Raw genomic sequence first — 7,047 nt, forward strand, 5'->3', positions numbered from 1 at the left:
TCTCGGCTGCGGTGGTCGCATTTTGATGGAACGAAATGATAAAGACCCAGGTGCTGTGCGATGTCTGTGCACGTTAAAAACGCCAGATGGTGAAAAGTTCTGGAGCCTTCCACTACATCGTCTCTTCTATTTATATGGTAAGTTTGGGGTATCATACTCACAAGCCACATGTTATTGTTATTATTAATAATAATAATATTACTAGTAGTAGTATTGCATTGCTGACTACGACGGTGGCATCAAAATCAGTGAGAAAAGAAGAAAATGCTTAGATATGCTTAGGTACATGTCTAGGGTGCGAAAGTTAAACCACTGAGCGTGTGAATGAACGACACTATCAGCCGCAAAGGGGGAAAGGGGTCAGTGGTTCGTTCTTCTCGGGGGTTACCGCCTCAATCACCCAAGGATCAACAATTTGTCTTTTCAGAAGTAACAATCAGGGGATGAACTGTTTATTCCTCAGTAGTATTGAGAACAAAATATCGAGGAGTAAAATTTACCCCGGAATGGGAGGAAGTGGCTGTGTAGCGAAGAACTTATGGGACTAAAAGTCCGTTCTCTGATTGAATTACCGACTTCTGATTCTATTACCGAGAACTTCAAGGTTGACGAATGCATTTGACTACCTATGAATACACCAGTGAATTATCAAGAAAACTACAGAAAGTTTACGGCAAAGGCACCAGATTCGAACTCACGACCGTTGCGCCAGCAGTCGTGCAAGTAACTACTGTACCACACCCCAGTACATAGCAGAGTGAAAATGACCGGGGCATATGTACACACCGGCTGCACGCTACGCATTTTGCAATGTTGCTCAAACTAGGAAGATTCCTTATATTGGATCTAAGTGTTTCACAAGCAACGATTCGGTGATGACGTTTGTGAAAATGCAAAATGCGTTTATTACGTATTTCTGCGCGCGTGCTTTCAGCGCATATGCGTGCTTGATTAGGTCTTGTATACATAACTTTTCCCATATATGTTGCAATCGCTGTGTAAAACTTGCTTGGTTCTAATAGTGCAGAGTGCGGTTGATTACGTGGTTAAGCGAAAATGTCTTTTTTAGTGACAAAGAAGAACAAAACGTTAATGGAAACAACCAAGTGTATTCGGCGACTTGATGTTTCGATTCTGCACCATAGTGCGCGCTGATTGATTCAGCAACTTTTATGAGTAAAAAAGATTGAATGGATTCCTTAAACTTTAGAATAGACTGTAAAAGATGCAACGTTTTATTGGAATGAATGGTGTCTAGCTGACTTGAGGAAGTGCACCCGCACTATCGACAATGGCTGAGAACATGGCCGTAGGTCAGTAGCTTCAAAATGGTGACTCTCCTCTGAAGGTGCAAAGCGCTCAGTCATTGGCTTCCTCAAAACGTAACTGTAAAACCATTCATTATTTCTGACACATCTTTTCCAGCACTTGTAGTTACGTCCCGTCGCGTCAGTTGGAAATGCCACATGCATAAAAATTGAAAAAAAAACTGGTTTTTCACAACACCGCCGTACAGCAATCGAACAGTTCAAAATGTGTTATGAAGTTCGAAAAGCCCATTCTCAAGTTTAACACTTCAAGCTTTGACTGCGATACGCTTGGTGGGGTACTTATTTATTCGTGAATGTTGTGCTTCATTTTGGAGTTACAAAAATAAAAGTGCCTAGCGTCATTACAAACGAGCTAACTCACTGACGTGGTCTCCGACTGCTTGTGTTAGTGGTGCGAAGCCAAGTAAACATGCAAAGCTAACAGCTAAACTTGCTAAATTACTTGTTTACCTTGCACAAGATGACAATGTGCAGAATTTAGGACAACTTCTTTTCAAAAGCCACGGAAATTTCTCGTGAACAATGATTCTTTGTGCTGCTCTGCAAACAAAACAATTTTTCAACAGTTGTACTCGCTACAGCTAATGTTGAGCCCTCATCGAGGCTACTGCGCTCTGATGGCCGATTCATCACTCTTGGAGCTCTAGAGCAGATGGGGCAGCACTCGCAAAGCGGTGTAGCGCGAGCTCATTGACGATGCAGATTTAGTTCGCGAAGAACGGGTGTGTTAAACAGTCGATAATTCTCACTTATGAACACCACAGAAATAAAATATCGCGGAGAGATGTCAGCCTTCTTTACACTCACCTCTCAGGCAATATTTCAGTCAGAGCACAGCAGTTCGATAGCGCAGCAATTCATTACAGCGGTGGATCACGTTTACTACTGCGGAATAATGATTCAGAGCCCCACAAGAAAGAACGATCATTACACTCAATGATAACACATCCACAACACACTGTTATATCAACGAGAATTAGCTTGCTGAGCATACCACGCCGCGAATTGATAAGGCTGTAGCGTGATCACCTTTTTAGATGAAGGGGTTTGCACATTTTCCTAATTTGATGCAATAGAAACAATAGTACTTTGTTTCTTGCGTAGTCGCCGTAGTTGTCATGACCATTCACACTAAATTATGCTTTTAACAGCTGATTTTTAGATAACCTTTTACTTGCGCGCATGCTGACCGTTCTTTGGAGACTGCCGCTGTGCCGGAAAGTTACATGGGAGTAAACGTTGCTCCGTGTGGCCTAATCTTTTTTTATTGCGACAAAGACTTGCCTTTAAGGCATATGATTTTAGTTAAATGATTGCAGTTAGGTCGGTGTTGTGTATGAATTGAAGTAGTGTCTTGTGGAATCTGTTTTCATGTATCCAGTGGTTGTAACTGGCTGTGCGCTGTAGTGAAGGCCGGCTTGAGTGAGGTGACAGGAGCATTCTGGCTTCAACCCTTTACATGTTAAAAGGTGGTATGTATCTGCTTGATTCGCAGCAGTGGGACAATACGTACTTGTATCACCAACTCGTAAATGTGACCAGTTGCATGACTATATAACGGCCGGTGTAAGGGCCATCCCTTCCTGGAGCCTCCTAAGCACAACTTCCTCTACCCTAGTAAGGTGAGGGGAGAGAGAGCAGACACATAGGGGAATGAGAGCACGTGTATCCTGCCGGAGAACTTTTTTACGGGTATGGAGTAAGTTTAGGTGCTGAGGTGGGAGGAGAATGGCTGAAAGGTCTATGTCTGGAGGGTAGTGTGCCTGCTGATCAGCAGCAATGTTGTGTGGTTTCGCAGCATGGCCTTGAATCCAATGTCCTTTTACGCAAGTAGCCGTATTATGGTTCAGCTTATGAATTGCCTTGCAGATCTTCATCGGCTTGTGTACTTTTTTGATCTCTTTGATAGCTCCTAAGGAATCAGTGTTTATATCAATCTGTCTGCTTAATTGTGAGCAGCTTCGAGGTAGCAGCCGAGATTACGTCGTAGATGGCTTGAAGCTCCGTCAGAAGAGGAGTGGCTCCAAAATGTATATATATATATATATATATATATATATATATATATATATATATATATATATATATATATATATATATATATATATATATATATATATATATATATATATAGTGGGAGTAATAATTCAATGGGCCAGTTAGTCTTCTTGAAGGTATGGGATATGGCACAACGGGAGCGTTGTCAACAAGGATAAATATATTTATTTCCCAACAGTTTCGGGAGGGGTCCTCTTTTCATCATAGGATGAGTTATATATATATATATATATATATATATATATATATATATATATATATATATATATATATATATATATATATATATATATGACGAAATGTTGACGAGACCCCAAGCTTAAAAAGGCTTAAAACTTCCTCAAATGCCCGCTTACCAGCCTCTGCCCCAATACGCGGTACCCCTCTTTTTACGACGAAATGTTGACGGGGCTCCAAGTAGTTAAAGGCTTAAAACTTCCTAAGAAAGCTTTTTTTTGCCCCACACCGAACCGCCAGTGTCAGGAGGCGCCGTCTGGTCGGGAAGAATGCTTTAGTGAAAGGAAGCATACACAGACCACTGACATCAGAAAGGTGAAGGGGAGAAAGGGGAGAGAGATGAAGGGGGAAATGGAAGGAAGAGTGGAAAGGGGGGGGGGCGCCCGAGGGAAGTCCACCTTATATTCTTTTTCTCTTTCTTCTTTTTTCTTTTTTTTCTTTTTTCTTTTTTTATGTCTTTTTCCTCTTTCCTTTCCCTCTGATTTGAGATTGTATAAAGCTGAGCACCAACAAATTGTACCTTTAATCCTGATGAAGGCCAGACTCTAGGCCGAAACGTCGAAATAAACCACGTTATGACCGCTCACGGAGGATATCTGAACTATATATATATATATATATATATATATATATATATATATATATATATATATATGAGATCTAACAGACAGTAATACCGAGGAATGTACAGGGGAAGTTATCAGTACCAATGGAATGTGAATAAGAAGAAAGAAAAGTGGATGGAGGGAAGGCCGCTGTGGTAGCTCAGTGGTTAGAGCATCGAACGCGTTATTCGAAGGTCGTAGGTTCGTTTCCTGCTCACGGCTGGTTATTTTTTCTTCCACTTTTCTCTCTTCTTATTTACATTCCATTGGTTCTAATAACTTCCCCTGTACATTCCTTGGCATTACTGTCTGTTAGATCTCATTAATATTGTGTTAAAACCCGGAAAAACGAGCTCTTAGGTATACACTTTTTTCCCTCATTATATATATATATATATATATATATATATATATATATATATATATATATATATATATATATATATATATATATATATATATATATACAGACGGCTGAAAGAATGGTGTCCTTCCGCCGTCTTGTAGGATAGCAGCATCTGTATATAGTTTGCAGGTATTAGCGCATGGGGCTGCCTTTGTTTGTACACAGCACCCTCACCTTGCAGTTAATCCCTACGTGCACTAACTGTTGGTTGCGGGGAGGAAATGCAGCATTTACTCCTACTTTGTTTCTTTGTGGCTTAGAGTGTGAAATAAGGATTTGACAAGCCACTTCTCGGCTCTTGAGTCTTGCGGCGTTCTTCTGCTTGCTCACATTGCAGATGAAATGCGGTCCGTGGAGTACAGCGGCTTGCTCAACTTCACGGCCATTGGGACCCGCTTCTTGGAGCAGCACCCGGAGTACCACCGCATACGACGCCACGTGGGGCCGCACGATGCGGGCGGTGTGCAGCGTACCATTTCTACAGGTACGACACTCTTACATGTGGGAGGTCAGCTGCTCTGCAGGAGCAAAAGAGTGCGTGCTTTCGCAGGTACTTTGATGCCGGGCTCTGGGCCGCGCAGCATCGACCTGGTGTTTGCGACCTTTTGGTTCCTGCCGACGCGTGTGCGTACCATGTCGGAAGATGAACGTCGCTGCCTGGAGCGAATTCGGATGCACGAGGCAACCCGCTTTCAAGTTGACAGTCCTCTGTATGGGCTCGACCATGATGCCTTCGAGCAGCTAGCAGCAGCAGAGTGTGGTAAAAACGACGAAAATGACCAGCCTGCGTACGATCCCTTCAACCGCCGCATGGGCCAGCTGACAGTGTACCGCGTACGTCTGCAATGCACTTGTGACCAATGCGCGGGCCCGCTGCCTTTTGGACAGCAAAGGTGGCCTGCGTACATGGGAGTAAGTGCGGACTGCTACTCAAGGAAGCCCTAAAATAATGTATGGATGATAGATCGCTTTACACAACTTACCACAGTAGGTCCACTGGGAAACTTGGTTACCTATGTTCCAAAATAACATGGAAGGGGATCAGCTTCACGCATGTTTAATTGCCAATGAATAGTAAGTGCTTGAGCACGAATAGCAATTAAATTACACTTCAGAGGCAATCTGAACCAGTTCACTGGTGGAAAGGGGGGGAAGAGGGGAGACAGCGAGCATTGTTGAGAACCATGATTTGTTACAGAGCGCTTTGACACAAATAAAATTATTTACCTACAATTAAAGACACTGCCTAATGCGAATTGACAGCGCCACTTCGCGTTGGTGTCAGGCCAATGGAGTTTTCGTTAGCACAAAACTGTTTTATGCGGGGATCACGGCTTTGCTGACGGCTTTGCTGACGTGTTTTCTTCACGGATATGACGTTGTAAAACGTGAAGCAGCGGATTTGAAAGAAAATCAGAAAGAAAAATTGGCGCAGCGGTGTGTCGAACCAGTGGCATCGCACTCGTCATCGCGTGGGGCCAAAAGCTACGCCATAAAGGGAACCTCCAGCAAGCAACTTTTATACACCATGTACTGCTAGCAGTGCTTAGAGCTCAGCGATATGGCACGACGGGTGTGCGTTGGACGCACCAAGGTCGTCGTGCCACGCCACACCGTGCGTTGCTATGCGCGTGTGTCTTTACAAGGTGAGGGCATAGCACGTATAGATGATTTGTAGCGTTGTGGCTCAATCACGCCCGCGCTTATCCCGAGATTCGGGTGCTTCGCACCTGATATGCTTCCACCGCAAGTTTGCTTTGACGTTACATTAGTTAAAGAAAGCACGCACGTTAATTTGCTCACTTTACGACTGCATTTGTGAAAAGAGCATGCTGCTTCCACACGACAAATTAAAAATTGTGAAAGTTGTTCGTGCTCGTCCCGTGCATACCGGTGTAATTATTTTGTGTGCCTTTCTTTGTTGGAACAGCGCGCTTTAAGTGTCAAGCTGTGGCAGTTTTCGTTCACGTTTGTTCTGTGTAGGCTCATTTCATGCGTGCTTTCAGCGCGCTTTCAGCTTATTATGTGCGCTGGAAGTTTCGAGCTGCTTGCCGCTCTTCGCGTAACATTGCTATTTGTTGCTTTAGCATTAATTACTTCGCGCTTGTGGCGAAACAATGCACAATAAACATTCAACTGCACCTGCGAGGACTCGCGTCACTTTCGTGCTTACCGATACCTAAAGACGGTGATCAACCGAACAAACCGCACCACCATGGCCGACTCGGAAACACTTGCCACTCTTCGTCAGCAAGTGCAACAACTCGAACATCAACTGCAGGTATAGCAGCAGGTGCTTCAGCAGCAGCGCATCTCCTCTGAAGCCCGTTTGTCCGATGATTCCACAACACCTTGCTCGGGCCACACCTCCCAAACTTCGTTCCAGCAGCCGCTGTCAACGCAGCCGCTG

General features: G+C 43.8%; 1 protein-coding gene across 2 annotated transcripts in view; it reads left to right on the forward strand.

The window, feature by feature from the left end:
* LOC119172507 (uncharacterized) overlaps positions 1 to 6,785 on the forward strand; it is a 297,206-nt gene extending 290,421 nt beyond the window's left edge. For both annotated transcript variants that reach the window (XM_075893950.1, XM_037423642.2), the window contains exons 5-6: positions 4,975 to 5,121; positions 5,188 to 6,785. In XM_075893950.1, coding sequence (XP_075750065.1) covers positions 4,975 to 5,121; positions 5,188 to 5,582 — 542 coding nt within the window. In that variant the 3' untranslated portion in view covers positions 5,583 to 6,785. The remainder of the gene's footprint in view (positions 1 to 4,974; positions 5,122 to 5,187) is intronic.
* The last annotated feature ends 262 nt before the right edge of the window (positions 6,786 to 7,047 follow it).

The sequence above is a fragment of the Rhipicephalus microplus genome, chromosome 4 (assembly GCF_043290135.1).
Source record: "Rhipicephalus microplus isolate Deutch F79 chromosome 4, USDA_Rmic, whole genome shotgun sequence".
Taxonomy (NCBI): Eukaryota; Metazoa; Arthropoda; class Arachnida; order Ixodida; family Ixodidae; genus Rhipicephalus; species Rhipicephalus microplus.